Source organism: Acinonyx jubatus, chromosome A3 (genome assembly GCF_027475565.1).
Source record: "Acinonyx jubatus isolate Ajub_Pintada_27869175 chromosome A3, VMU_Ajub_asm_v1.0, whole genome shotgun sequence".
In the NCBI taxonomy this organism is placed as follows: Eukaryota; Metazoa; Chordata; class Mammalia; order Carnivora; family Felidae; genus Acinonyx; species Acinonyx jubatus.
The window spans coordinates 14,632,293-14,646,418 of NC_069388.1; the positions used below are offsets into that span (position 1 = coordinate 14,632,293).

A 14,126-nucleotide genomic window follows, 5' to 3' on the forward strand; every position below is an offset into this window, starting at 1 on the left:
AACCAGGATTTGCATGTAGTGTCAGACTCCAAGTCTTTCTGCGATATTTGCTCTGCTGCCTTCTAGAAGACAAAAAACTAGACAAGTGCTGGAATAGGCAACATTTGACTTTAATGACCTCTGGGTGGGGGATAGGGGACAAAGGCTGGGATCCACCTTCTCTGTGGGTCAGGTGAATCATCTAATGACTGGGGAAGCTGTTACCAGGCCCCTGCCCTTGATCTCCACTCAGTGTCTTATCCTAGAGCAGGGGGTCACCTGTTTTTGCAAGGCCCTTGAGCTAAGAATGGTTTTTAACCTTCTGAAAAGGCTGTGAACGCAAAACCAAGCCAAGAATATACAACAGAGACTGTGGCCAGCAAAGTCTAGAGTATTTACTGCTAGGCCCTTTACAGAAAAAGTTTGCTGACTCCTGTCTTAGGGAACTAGACACATTTTAGGTAGCAGTCTGCAGTAGAATAGAAGAGCCTTGTCCTTTCCTGGAGGGAGGGCCCATGGAAGTGCAACAGTGTGAGTGCATGTTGCTGTGTGTGTGTCGGGGTGGATGTGAGTGTGTACGTGTGTGTGAGCATCTCTGGGCACAGGGTAATCAGAGCTGGACCTGCTCATAAGGGCCGATCCAGCTGTCGGCCAGTTCCCGCAAGGTGCTGTACCTCCGTTCAAACTCCTCCTGGCTGCAGTGCTGCAAAAGCTGACTCACCTCCTCAGTGAGGAGCGCCACGGCCAAGTGCTTGTCCAGTGTCTCACTCCACTTGCTGCCCAGGATGTTGTCTAGACTGGCAGCACAGCCTGCTGTCCACTGGGCTGGCAGCATGTCGGGCTGGAGCACCTGGTGGCGGGCACTGAGCAGGGCTAGGATGTGGCGGCAGGGCAGGTGGAAGGCCTGGTTAAAGTAGCAGCTGCAGCTGGCAGGGGGCTGAGGCTGCACCCTATGGGTGTCCTCCAGGATCTGTATGTTCACCTTTTCTGAGCCGGAGCCAATGAGGTGCACCGATTTCTGGACCACAGCAAGCTCACCCAGGCAGAGCTGGGCCGCTGGCCCCGTGCAGATGGCATTGAGGGAGTGCTGGATGCGGGCTTCTACTAACTGCTCCACTCTGGGGCTTTCGGGGCTGACGTCTAAGGGGGCGTGATTGTTCTGGGGACTCAGGCCCAGGCTGGAGCTTGCCTTGTCTCCAGAGTTCTGCTGCATGTATCGGAGCAGCAAGGTCATGCCTTGTTCCACACACGGGGTGGTGCCAAAGAACTGGCTGAGGACGCGGGTGGTGACCTCCAGGCCCTGGAAGTAGCGACTGCTCTCAGCCCGGCTTCTCCAGCGGTGGGCCAGCCAGATGCGGTCATTGAGCAGCCAGTGAGAGTGGAGCTCGGGCAGCTGGGCCGGAGGGATGCAGCTGCTCAGGAGCGTATACAACTTCCTCAGGTTGCCAGCTGTGGCCGAGCACATCGTGCTCTGCAGGGAAGTGAGGAGCACCCTCTCCACAGGCTGTTCAAGGGACAGCTGATAGAACTTGCCCTGGAGGAACTTACAGATGTGGAAGGCTGAGAGCAGGACCTCGGCTGCGGGGAACTCCATAGTGAGGGTGGGCAGGGGGAGGAAGTGGGGATCCACCAGGATGGTACAGACTCTCTCCCATGCTGGGTTAAACTTCTTAAACACCTGGAACATCTGGGCCAGGCCTTCAGCATCCTCCTTGGCGGGAATGGCGAAGTAGACCGCCCGGGCAAGATGACCCTCCAGCTGCACCCGAGGTCCATCTACCAGGAAGGTATATAGCACCTTGCCCACTGGGTTATAGGTCCGGTGGATAAATAAGATCTCAGGGAAATGGGCAAAGACACCTTGCATAAAGCAGCTCTGGTAGTTGAGGGTATCTAACTCAGCAGTCTTGCTAATCTGATACAGCAGCATAGGTGGGTTTGGGTCCTCAATCAGGAGCTCATTCAGCATTGTCAGGGCCATGGGGAGATGGGAGATGTCTGGATGCCAAGGTCAAAGTACTTTCTCTGCAAGGCTGCTGTCCAGGAGACTCTCAGGATCTCAAGCTCCAACTAAGTTGAAGCCTGAGGCTGGACTGTAGTTCCCAGATCTTGTTCCGAAGATGGGCCTAGGGAGAGGAACACAAGTTTAAGGCAATAGTAGGGGCTCAGCTCTTCAATTATGTATCCAGACAATATTGCTTACTATGTAAGTATTGCTTATTACTGTGACAGTATTGCTTACTGTTCTGGGGGAGATATACAATAAACGTGTAAACAGATAAAGATATAACAAATAAGGAAGGTTACAAAGACCACAAAACTGGGTAACAGGTAGAGAGTAAGGTGGGGGAGGAAGGGATACTTTAGCTAAGGTGGCCAGGGAAGCTCTCTCTGGGTGGGGAGAGAGGATGACATTGGAGCTGAGACCAATTGGTAAGGTGGCCATAGGAAAATTCAGTTCCAAGAGATTGAAATGGGCGTGAAGGCTGGAGGTGCATGTGGCCTTTTTTTTTTTTTTTTTCTTAAATAGCATTTTAAATATCTGTTTAGTGCTTTATATTTGCAAATTACTGCTGGCATCCATTCTTCCATTTGGTCCTGGTATATACAAGCGAACTGATTGCCCCCAAAATTGTACGATTCTGGGCAAGTCAGTGACACTCCCTCTGAGCCTCAACCCCTTGAACCACGAACAGGGGCTATCAAATGTGCTTGGCTTCTCCTGCCTCTCCATTAATCCCTCTATTAACTGCAGTACTCTGTTCAAATGTTTCCTCTATTTGGCCCCAAATCGGGTTACTGTCCCCATTCTACAGATAAGAAACTGAGGTTCAAAGAGGTTAAGTGGCTTGCCCACCATTACTCTGTAAGTAGCCGGAAGCTGAGTCTTTGACTTCGGATCCTGACTGCTTTCCACACAGTACCTGAGGTCCAAACACCTGAGAGGGGCCGCAGCCTCTGACCTCTCACCTCTAACCCGGGTGGGAGGATGTAGATGTCAAACGTTCCCATTCGGAGTCCGGCCGGAGCCGGAAGAGAAGTCAACCTCCCACCCCTTTGGGGGCTGTGTCACGGCTGACCGCGGTCATCAACTGCCTCACACCTCCACGCCTTCAGAAATCACTCACCCACTGCCTGGCTCCGTCGCCATGTCTCCCTATTTGACCCTGCCTGACTCTGACTGACCTCTAGGCTCACCAACCGCGGCGCCAGCTTCGCCGTGACTCGGACCAATGGCCTGAAGAGTTCGCGGTCGGTCTTTGGGGCATAGACCAATCGTAGCCTGGCGATTTGTGGGCGGGTGCTGTTCCTAGGGTTACGAGGGGCTCGGCTGGCGGTGACCAATGAAAGCCCGAAGATACTAGCATCCTGGCAAGCCTAAGCTCTGAGGCTGGAACTACGGAGCCCCGCGTCTGGGGAGAAGACTCTGGAAGAGCCTGTTACTATGGAAACTCCTCAGAGGCCGAAAATGAAAAGGAAAATAAATTGCAGTGCTTTATGGATTTTTTTTCTTTTCTGGCCAAATTCCAAAGCCCCGGGGGATAGGAAAAGGTGCCTATGCAGTTGTACTGTATCTTCTGCCTAATGGGGAGATGGAGGCCCAGGTCTCAAATTCTGCCCTCTCCACCAGGGGTCAGGGGCCCAACCCTTAGAGTAGAGGAAATCCAGATCTCCTTGAGAGAGCTGAACCTTGGTGTTGCGCAGCCCCACCCCTTCCAGTGGTTTACAGAAGAAAGAGATCCAGAAAGGCGCTGTGACTTAAGATCCCGGTGCAAGCAAGAGGCAAGACCGACTGCTAACTTTGACCTCGGTTCCCCTGAAGGTGGTATCTTGGACAGCTGGGTAGCTCCCCAGCTTTAGGTGGTTGAGATTACCAACCAGCAACAACAACAAAAGTCCATGCTGGTGCTTAAAACTGAAACAGGGGCGTCCGGGTGGCTCAGTCAGTTAAGCCTCTGACTTTTGATTTCGGCTGGGGTCATAATCTCACGGTTTGTAAAATCAAGCCCTGCCTGGGACTCTGCGCTGACAGCGGGAAGACTGCTTAGGATTCTCTCTCTCCCCCCTCTCTCTGCCCATCCCCTGCTCTCTCTCAAAATAAGTAACCACACTTAAAAAAAAAAAATGGAAGGAAATGTTGTTTGTATACATCTAGAGGGTAAATTGGGATTCGAACAGGGCAACATTTATTTTTACAGGTGAGAAACCTGGGGTCAAAGAAATTAGAAACTTGCCCACAGTCTGCCAGCAAGTTCAGGCTGTGGAGTCTAGCCCCCACCCCCCTTGTCTATTTGGCCTCCTCCTGCTAGAATTCTAGGCAGCCTGAAATCAGTGTTGATGGCTTGGTTGGTAGCAAGAAGATGAAGTCAGTGGTGGACTCCTAAGTCTTTGAATTTAAGGCATCAGATTCTGTTTGGCTCTACAATCCCCATTAGGTTCCTTCCCTGTTCAAGCAGCACACATTTTCCCTGCTTATTTGATTTTATTAAAAAAAAAAAAACCAACCAAAACTTTATTTAATATGAATAAAAATAAGTACAAATAACAGATTCTTTGTAAAGAGCAGCAACAGCTAAGGATCACCCTCCACCCCTTTGTCCCTGGAAACAGGTCCTTTTACCAGGTATATTTCGTCTCACCCTATCCTGGGGCAGGAATTCATCCCTCTGACAGGAGTAAGATCTCATCTCAGGAGTCAGGGCAGAAAGAGGGTGGGTGACCTTTCAGCATGGAGATAACTTTGGCCTTGACAATGAACGAGGTTTCCGAGGAATGACAAAGGTAGGGCAGAAATGGGGTGGATTCAGAGGACTGTCACATAGTGGGGTTCCTCTTCTCCCTGTTGTAACAATCTTCCTAGCCCTACCTAGGAAGACATTGGTTAAAATGCTGACCCCTGGCATGGCCTGCCCACTTTGAGTTCTCAGACTTCCAAGGAGAGGGGCCTGTGGTCCAATGCGCCAATGCAAGTGCCTTAATCATGAATCGTGGCTCCAGCAAGAGGGAGTCCCTCCCCTTCCTCTTGCTTTCCCCAGAGGAAAGGGAGGCGGCCCACATCCTTGAAGTCCTCCGCCTGCTGACTGGGCTCAGGCGGCTGGCAGGGGTCAGCCCAGATGTCCACAATCTTGCGCAGGGTGGAACAGCGCTCCTCTAGCTCTGGCCCCTCACTCTGCATTAGCAGGTTTGCCAGCTCCCTGCTGAGGTCCTGAATCACGTCACTCCGTCCTTGCTTCCCAGGCTGGCCTATGTTTGGGACCACAACAGGGTCCCGGAGCTCCCCGTTGGGCCCAAGGAGGTGCTGGTACCTCTTCTGCCACCGGCGGCACACCATGGCTTCACCCACAGGCTTCTGGCTGGTGTGCAGCAGGGCCAAAATGTGCCGGCATGGCAGGTGGTACCACTGTTGAAAGGAACAGCTGCAGCTACAGCCATCCTTGCTCACCTGGTGAGAATCCTCTAGCAGCTGAATGTCCACAGAGGAGCCAGCCACGTCCACCAGGTGGGTGGAGTTCTGCACCACCTCCCACTCATTGTGGCACAGCTTATAGGCCAGTTCAGAGCCACTCCCGTGCAAGGTGGCTAGCATGCCCTCCTGGGAGGGCTGCACCTGTGGCTGCTGCCGCAACGGCACCCGCTGTGGCTCTGGCTTTGTCTTTTCCACAGGGAGCCTGGTGAGGCTCCCCCCACAGACTCCAAATGCCTTCTTGGACTTTGTCGGCATGCTGGCTGGTCGGGCTCTTTTTAACTTGGGAGGAGCTGTGGGCAAGTTTTTCAAGCCTTTGGTATTAAAGAAGTCTATATAATCCACAAAGCGGAGGATGCAGTCCAGCAGAGACTGCTGTTCCCGAAAGAGGCTGGACACCTTGCTGGTGACAACGTCTAGGCTGTCCATGTACGTGTTACACGCGTGCAGGCCTTTCCTCACGTGCATGTACCACAGCAGCTCACAGGAGAACCAGTGGGCCTGCAGGAAGCTGAAGAGCTCCTCATCCAGTAGGGCTTGGGACATCTGACAGAGATTTTGCAGGCTGGCATCAGAAGTGACAAACACAGCCTCCCGCAGGGCTTCCTTCATGAGCCTTTTAAAGGATGGATTTGCTGAACTACGATGCAACTTCTTCTCCAAAAGCCGGGTGGTGTGGTAGATGGACAGGAGGATGCGGGCAGCAGGGAAGATCTCCTGCAGGATGGCTCGATGGGGGAAGGACGGGTCCACAAAGACCACCTTGACCTTGGGCCAGTCTGTGTTGAACTCTGTGAAGATACTCAGCATCTTGGCCACGGAGGTAGCTGTCTCAGCCTTGAGCACGGCAAAGTGTACCACTCGACCCTCTCGCTCCTTGTTCTCCACCAAGAAAGCATAGAGGATGTGGCCCTGGGTGTTCTCCACGCGGTGTAGCAGGAGATTCTCTGGGAAGCGGATAAACAGATCGGTCATCTTGCTGCTCTGGAAGCTGAGCCGGTCCAGGTCTTGGCTGTTGCCCACGCTGAGAGAGGCCATGGAACCCTCATCCACCTTAAGAAAGTTTTTCATCACTTTTGCTATCTTGGCCAGGTCAGAAGGAGTGATGCCCTCCTGCTCTGGCTTGGAGGGTGCTTGGACCTTGTCTAAGCAAAATGATGGTTCAACGGGGGACTTCTTGGCTAGGTCAAGGTCTTTCTTGGTTGCAAGCTGCTCAGGCTGGGGTTTCTGCAGGTACATGGTCTTTTGAGGTTTGCCAGTGGTGTCTCCTCTGGATCCTGCAGTTTTGGAATCAACATGGACATGCTGGGTGTTGAGTTCACTAATAAATAGTCGATCCAGTTTCTCATTGTACCGCAGGAGCAAGTATGCTGGGCACATGTCTGCCTCTGATGTTCTCTTCCTGTTTGACTGGGTCCGAATGCAGACAAATTTCACCTGCATGTATCTAGGGAAGGTAGACGTGACAGTGAGAAAGGTACTGCCCACCCCTTTCCCTTATAAGACAAGACCCTGGAGGGATTTACAGTGACTGATGGGTTTTCCAGAGACCGCGAGGCAGTGTAGGATGTAGGGAAGGAAGACTGACATTCATACTCCAATCCCAATTCGGTGTCTTTTGTCAGGACCCTGTCCAACTAACACTGCATCCATTCTCATGTATAGTAGTTTAAAGCCCCACTCCTTCCATTCACTCTCTGTGGCCCAGCTGAAGCTCCCAGGGATTCACTGTGAGACCAGATGGGAGAGAAAACAGACAAGAGGCAGCAGCAGCAGGCCAGCTGATTATGCACTGGTTAAAATGTTGCCTCTGGGTCCCCTGGGTGGCTCAGTCAGTAAAGCATCTGACTCTTGATTTTGGCTCAGGTCATGATCTTGTAGGTTCGTGAGTTTGAGCACAGCGTTGGGCTCTGTGTTGACAGCGAGGAGCCTGCTTGGGATTCTCTCTCTCTCTCCCTCTCTCTCTGCCCCTCCCCTGCTCTCACTCTCCCCCACCCCTCTCGCTCACTCTCTCAAAATAAATAAACTTAAAAAATATATATCCCCTTCATTCCTGCCTTTTGGGAACTATTACCTTTGCCTCCTACTCCTCCAGACAGCAAAGATACAAGTGGCCCTCTCTCAGAGGAAAGATCTCTATTCATCTTTCATCTAAGGAAAAATGTCCAAATCCTAGGAGAGTTTGAGAACCCCTGGGCTAGATGATCTTCAGGTCCCTACCAGCTTTGCCATTCTAGGCTGAGAGTGAGGATTCAAAGGAGAAGGAAATAAATCGAATCTCTGCTCTTTTCCTCTTCCTACCCCCATTCAACCCAAGCTTCAAGGCCAAATCAGCTCCCACCTTCTCCAGGAAGCCTTTGTGGATGTTTTCAACCCATAGTAACTGCTCCTTTCTCTGAATTTGTAGCATTTACTTAACATAAAAGGCTCAAAATCTTCTCTGGGGGGCAGTATACCTAGTGGTTACATAGTGGAGATGCTGGAGGCTGACTGCCTGGATATTAATCAGGGCTCTAGCACTCAGAAGCTCCTTGACGTTGGGCAAATCACTTTAAAATGAGACTGTTTTATTAAGAAAATCACACATAAAATGAGACTCTCTTATTAAGATTGTTATGAAGGTTAAATAAGCCACAGACACAATATTTAGCCCAGAGCCTGGCTACTGTTATTATAGTTCCTATGCCTTGTGACACTCTATTGGGTGTTTATAAAGTACCTTTACAATTGGATGGGACTAGGGGGTGCCTGGGTGGTTCAGTCGGTTAAGCGTCCAACTTTGGCTCAGGTCATGATCTCAAGATTCATGGGTTTGGGTCCCATGTTGGGCTCTGCACTGACAGCTCAGAGCCTGGAGCCTGCTTTGGATTCTTTGTCTCCCTCTCTCCCTGCCCCTCCCCCCTTGCGCGCTCTCTCTCGCTCTCTCTCTCTTTCAAAAATAAATAAACTAAAAAAAGAAGACAAAAAACAATTGGATGGGGCTGTCACAAAGCGGCAGGACTGAGTTACTTCTCAGTGTATTCCAAGCACCTAACAATGTTATTCCTTCAGCAGATGCTTACCAAAGATGTACTAGATGAATGACGCATAGATCATGGGTGGGACAGGTTACAACCCTGCCTCTTCAGGGAGTGTCCCGGCCCAAAGACCAGGAGAGAGGGGGAAAAACTCTCAGCCCCTGGCATGCAATGACACAGCCTGGGCACCTCACTAACTCTTTTCCAAACACTCTAATCCGGCTGGTCCTGTCTGCCCACCCTGTGGGGTAAGCTTAGAAAAACAGGATACGCCAGGCCTGCAATAATAGGGCGGAGTGGGCTGAAAATGCCTGCACCTGTTGTGTGCACAGTTCTGGGGCTACAACACCATCCCTAGCTCAGGGCTGGGAAGGGGCTGGAGCAGTCCAATAGTATGGCAAGGCCAGTCAGTGGTGGCCGCAGTGTGGCTTCTGCCTACATTTCCAGTCTCCTTTTCCACCCCCTCACCATCTGATTTTTTTGGGCCCTAGAAAGACAAAGTGTCTACAGCTTCCTGCATTCGTTATGCTAGGTCTCACTTCTCTGCCTTTGCTCGTGTCTGTCTCTCTCTGGAACACCCTTCCCACCTGCCTTCACCTCAAAGCTTACTCACCCTTCAGGACTACGTGGAACGGTCATCTCTTCTAGAAAGTCTTCCCCAAGACTGTAGATTGGGCCCTGCCCTTTTGCTGGCTCCACATCTTAGCATGGCCCTAGTTCATCAAATTAGATGGACTTTGCATGCTCTTAGTGCATGTTAGGCTTGTCCAAAAAAAAAAAAAAAAAAAAGATACTGGAGAACGTTAGCCATAAAGCTTTTTCAAACCTTTCCTGGTTCCATTAATGACTGACTATGCCTCCAGGGGGGGAAACCTTGGCCTTGTTCTTAATTCCTCCTTCTCTGTGTCTATATCCAATATGTTAACAAGAGTTTTACATTCTTTCCTACCAGTACTACATGTACTAAGGTATTATATGCCAGGCTATATTAAGCCCCTAACATGCATCACTTTATACTAGGAAAAGGGTTCTATTATCCTCATTTTACAGATGGGGAAACAGGCTTTAAAATGTTCTCAAGGATGGGGATCTGGGATTTGAACTAAGCCTGCTTGGCTACAGTCTGTGTAGTTAACCCTTATGCTGCCTGTCCACTTTCAAAATATTTCTCCTTTTTCAGGATACTCGACCCTCAACACACTGTTCAGGTTCAATAACTTGCTTAAAGATCTGTAAACATAATGTCTTTGTTGGCATCGTATGTTTCAAACATAATGGGTACTAGGCTGAAGTCTGTTATTTTTTCCCCCACTTCGTTCAATCTTTTTTATTGAGATAGCACTTACATACAGTGAGATATACAAATCTTTTGTTAAGAATTCGTTGAGCACTGCGGTTATTTTCATCTGTACTTAGTTGTCTAAGTTAAAGCATTGACTCCCTTCAAGACAGGAACATGGTTTCACACCTTTCTGAATCCCCCTGACTGCTTATACCTAAGGGTGCCCAGCCAGGATCTGGAGGGAGGGAGTCAGCCAGCCTTGCTTCCCATCTACTTTGCAGGTGTCTGTATTCCCTACTGGACAGCGCCACCAGTGTGCTCCCGGTGCCTGCTCCCGCACGTGGAGCACACCCGGTGCTCTAAGCACGCATACTGAATGAGAAATGATTGACTATGGCACAGAAGGTTCTCCTTATAAAACATGAAAAGTATACTAGGAAGACCACTGAGAGGGTTCTGTCCAACAACTTGGCTTCTAGTCCCAGCACAACTACTTTTACTAACTATGGACAAGTCCTTTGTTTAGTTTCAAACATTTACCAAGTCCTGCTATGTACCGAACACTATCCTAATTGCTACACAGACTAGTTAGCCAGTCTCTACTCTCTAAGTCTAGAGAGCAGAGAGAGAATTACATAGGTAGCCAGTAAAGTCAAAATTAAGTGAATGGTTAAAGAGAGGTACAAGCAGTATATTTACAACTGACTGAACAGTGATTCACTCTATAGGGATTGGTACAGATTAACTAAGCCTTTTAATTTTACATAAGATTTGTGTCCTTGTGTGTAGATCGCACCTTGAGCAATACTAGGATCTTTATAGGTGCGGTAAAGCCATTTTAGAAAATAGAACTTGAGTTAGGAACAAGACTCAGAGTCAGAAGATCTGAGTTTAAATTCTAGCTCTACCACTTATTAGCTGTGTGAACTTGGACAAGTCATTTCACTTCCTCTGAGTCTTCAACTCCTAATCTGTAAATTAGAAATAACAAGAAGTTAGAAATAGCAAGAGTACTGACTGGTCTGTAAAAGTCGGTACCTGATCCAAAACCAATCAGAACCACTACAAAGTGAATTCATTCAAAAGGTTGTGACTGGATCTGTGGGTTGCCCTTAGCCCCCTTCTTCCTTCCCAACAGAAAGCCAACTTAATTTGGGTTGCCATGACTCCCCCACAAAGCTAAGTACTTCAGGGCCAGTCTAAGCCAATTGAGCTCATCTCATTGGGAATGGGCATGGATACTGGCCCAATTCTGGAGAAAGAAACAGGATAGGAAATCTGCAGGAAACTGAGGAAGGCTTTTCCATTTGGATGTGACCCCTGCATCTGTACCAAGCTGAGACCTGAGGGTGGCAGAGCAGTAAGAAACAAAAAGCCAGGGCCATGGAAACAATCACCTTCACAGACCCACCTCTAGGCTTCTAAGAAATAAGCCATTTTGAGTCAGAGTTTTCAGTTAATTGCAGCCAAAACTATCCCTCAGAAACAACATACGATAGCAAATAGAGGGGGAAAAAGATTTGAGAGGAACTTTATCTTGAAATAGGAGCCTAAAATTATGAAGTTAATATTATATTTAACAAAACTTAGGTTATAATGCAGCTATATACCAATTCTTAAAATAATCCAAGAATAACTTACAGTGTCAACTGTTTTTGTTTTTTTTTTTTCCTGGTGCATTTCCCCTCAAACACTAAGATATTTCATTTCCTGTCTCACTTTTACAACACGGAAAGGTCAGTTTTACTGAAACATTCCTGGGCTTTATCAGGTTTCCCAAAGGCCTAATTTTATTCTTTGCTATGCAAATCCTTCGTTTGTCAAATTCCTATCACATCATCATCTTTGCTCATTTTTCTTCTCCTCCTGTTCACTGGTGTCAGGCTGAGGAGTTCTCATTACTTTCAGAGATTTCACGAAGTCTTGCTCTTGGGAGAGGTGTAATTCTTGTTTGCAGCTAGTTTCATTTCCATTGTATTATCCTGATGTTTACCACACTTATTGATTAGCCAGAAACTGACTGCCAAAGATATTAACGGGACTGGTAGGGATAAGCAGGAAATTATTAAGTAGTGACTAATTTTATAAGTGGCTGGTTTATTAGCAAGACTTTTGTAGGACATTGCTTTCCTACTCGGCCTTGTGACTATGGATACATAGAAAATGAAAAATTGGGGAACAAGGGCCTAGTTCACAGGGTGTAATGAGGATTAAATAAAACAATGCCTGTAAAGTTCTTAGCACAATCTCTGGAATGCGGCCCCCAAAAATGTTCCAAAAAAGGTAGCTATTAAACCGAACAGCAATGGAGAGAGACATGAGAATACTTCCTGGACTGTTTGAAGAATTATCAATCCCCCCCCAAAGACATAACAAAAGCAAAAACACAACAGCCATATATAAAAATATGAGAGGGAAAACCGGGCATAAAAGCATAGAATCTCCCAGTGGAGTGGGACTTTTGGTGGTCTAGTGATAATTCCCGCAGCACATGTGATTCTCAAAGTACTGAGTCAAAGTACCGCTTTCTACCATGTACTGATTGCAACTGAGCATTGAGAAACTGAGCACTACGCTTCCGCTCCTACAGGCGTTCGGTTATTTAATCTTTACCATATCCACTTCAGTTTAGAGGATTAAACCGTCACAGAAATTAAGTCTTGCCCAAACTCAAGCGTAAAGCCCATCTTTCTGACTCCAGAGCTCTCTTTTAACTCCTTGATGGGGTTTAGGGCAGGCTGCCCCAGAATTTGCTACTTGGACGTGTGGATTATTTTGAGCTGAAAACAATCAAGGTCCAACAGACTCAAGATGAGCTCTTCACCTCTCCCTTAACTGCCTAGAATAATTTAGATAGACACTCTGCCCATACAGCTTTGACTTGGCCCACGTGGACTGTGTTCGAATTGGACCCGATTTTCAATTTTTAAAAAGTGGAGAAACTGACCTAAAGCCTGGATTTCTGACTTCCCTTGCCCCAAAGCCTGGCCACAGGGGATCTTCATTTTCACACGGCGGCCATTAGCTAATGGCAGTTGATTAGATAGGGCCTGCTCTCCATTTTGCCCAAGTCCCACTTCTGTGGTCCCTGCTGCAGAGACCTGGTGTCTGTGGTTATTTCATCATTCTTTCTCTTATGGTGAAATTACAAGTTAAACTTTCTTACCCGGGGCTGTTTCACCTGAACCCTGAAGACAACTGAGTTGTCAACCCTTTTCTTAGCCTCTCGGCCTGTTTTCTCCGCTGCCAGATGGGAAAAAATAGCTTTTGTCTATAATTCTCAATTCAGCCCTGCGGGGTAAATAAAGCACGCACACAACGGAGAAGGATGCCTGGGGCATGGGGAACGTTGGGAAAACGGCTGTGAATCTCAGAAGCTCAGGGACCATTTACAAAACGAATGAATGAATGAACAAACTAATCCACAACTGACCGCGTTAATTGCCTGGTAAAGAGAACACTGATGAAGGGAATCACCGCGGAGGCGTTTTTTTTTTGTTTTTGTTTTTTGTTTTTTTAATCCATTTGTGAAAACAGTGTACTTTGAACTAGGGATACCGCAGGTGCTCAAAAAATGGGACAAATTACAGTTATTCCGGGAAAGCTGTAATGGAGTGAATGAGTGGAGGGGAAGTGGGTGGTCAAAAAGCGATGCCTGTGAAGCTTTGGCTCTTTTCACCAGGCACAGGGCAGGTGCTCAGCGCCCTGTTGAATGCTAAGACACCAGGGCCCAACTGCACTCCCTCCACGTCCAGGCCTCCCACCAGGGGACAGTCCGGCCTCCTCCCCACCCCCCTGCCCCGCCCCCGCCCCGCCCTTACAGGATGTCCTCGCGGATTGACGTGCCGTGGTTGAGGTTGTGGAAGCGGACGGAGACGCAGTCCCTGAGAATGAAGGAGCACCTGTTCTCCTTTTTGTAGGCGCTGAAGCACTCCTTGAAGTCCTCGTAGGTTTTGAAGCAGCTGCCCAGCTCCATGGCCGCCCCGCAGCCCGCACCAGAGGCTGGTCCCAAGACCAACACCAGGGGTCAGAGGTCACACTAGGAGGGCCTGTAGGCTGGCGTGTGTCCGAGATGCCTTAAGGGTGGGCCCCGGCGGAATGGCCTGTTACGGAGCTCAGGAGGATCCCTAGGACTGAGACGGCTACCAGGGGCCGGGGGCGTCTTTGCTATCTGACAGAGGGGAAATGACACTCAGCCCTTATTATCTAGTCCCGGGTTCCGCCCCCTCACGGCCACGCCCAATCACACACGGGATTCCCGGACTGGCACTCCTTTTCTCCAGTCGCTAGAGGAAAAATCGACGCCCTCCCACGAAGACTGACAGGAACATTGGCCAATCATAACTTGGACCCCGCTTTCTCAGGGCCCGCAGGGGGCTTCCGG

The 14,126-nt window shown here is 49.0% G+C and overlaps 2 protein-coding genes across 2 annotated transcripts; both read right to left on the reverse strand.

Moving 5' to 3' along the window:
• Window positions 1-89: 89 nt before the first annotated feature.
• On the reverse strand, window positions 90-3,912 carry ZSWIM1 (zinc finger SWIM-type containing 1). The gene is made up of 2 exons (XM_015065440.3): window positions 2,837-3,912; window positions 90-2,105 (listed from the first exon to the last, which is right to left on the reverse strand). The coding sequence occupies exon 2, from the start codon at window positions 1,958-1,960 to the stop codon at window positions 590-592; it is 1,371 nt and encodes a 456-aa protein (XP_014920926.2). The 5' UTR covers window positions 1,961-2,105; window positions 2,837-3,912; the 3' UTR covers window positions 90-589.
• Window positions 3,913-4,490: 578 nt separating this feature from the next.
• Window positions 4,491-13,894, reverse strand: ZSWIM3 (zinc finger SWIM-type containing 3). Its single transcript, XM_027070211.2, has 2 exons — window positions 13,564-13,894; window positions 4,491-6,890 (listed from the first exon to the last, which is right to left on the reverse strand). Exons 1-2 carry the CDS (start codon window positions 13,716-13,718, stop codon window positions 4,955-4,957), a joined length of 2,091 nt encoding a protein of 696 aa, XP_026926012.1. The 5' UTR covers window positions 13,719-13,894; the 3' UTR covers window positions 4,491-4,954.
• Window positions 13,895-14,126: the final 232 nt, after the last annotated feature.